Source organism: Elephantulus edwardii, unplaced genomic scaffold, assembly GCF_000299155.1.
Source record: "Elephantulus edwardii isolate Elephantulus edwardi_28Jun2011 unplaced genomic scaffold, EleEdw1.0 scaffold00587, whole genome shotgun sequence".
In the NCBI taxonomy this organism is placed as follows: Eukaryota; Metazoa; Chordata; class Mammalia; order Macroscelidea; family Macroscelididae; genus Elephantulus; species Elephantulus edwardii.
Window position 1 is genome coordinate 109911 of NW_006400337.1, and position 620 is coordinate 110530.

The 620-nt window shown below is 47.1% G+C and overlaps 1 protein-coding gene across 1 annotated transcript; it reads left to right on the plus strand.

The window, feature by feature from the left end:
- The first annotated feature begins 203 nt into the window (after positions 1-203).
- LOC102861047 (signal recognition particle 9 kDa protein-like) lies at positions 204-464 on the plus strand. The gene has a single exon (XM_006903358.1). It carries the CDS (start codon positions 204-206, stop codon positions 462-464), a length of 261 nt encoding a protein of 86 aa, XP_006903420.1.
- The last annotated feature ends 156 nt before the right edge of the window (positions 465-620 follow it).

Genomic DNA, 620 nt, shown 5'->3' on the forward strand with positions numbered 1-620 from the left:
AAGATATTCAGATGGCCAACAGACACATGGAGAAATCTCAGAATCCCTGGCAATAAGAGAGATGCAAATCAAAACCACAATGAGGTCCGAGTGGTGGTGGCTGAGGGAGATCGAGAAGTCTGTCGGTGGGTGAACCGACTTCCCCCTCGCCGCCTTCAGCCCCGTGGCCTTGCCTCCCTCACCTCTCCCACCCCAGGCCCGCGATGCCACAGTACCAGGCCTGGGAGGAGTTCAGCCGCGCAGCAGAGAAACTCTACCTCGCTGACCCCATGAAGGCCCGTGTGGTTCTCAAATACAGGCATACTGATGGGAGTCTGTGTATTAAAGTAACAGATGATTTAGTTTGTTTGGTGTATAGAACAGACCAAGCTCAAGATGTAAAGAAGATTGAGAAATTCCACAGTCAGCTAATGCGACTTATGGTCGCCAAGGAATCCCGCAGTGTTGCCATGGAAACAGACTGACTGGTTCAAACAGAAGACTGTCATGTTTAAGAAGTAAATGTCTTGAATTTGAGAAAGTTTTGGGACAGGAAGTACTTCATGTAACTGAACAAGCTATTCAAAAATCCGAGAGATCTTTTTTTTGTACTTTGGTTTTTAACGTTTACTTTAGAGAGC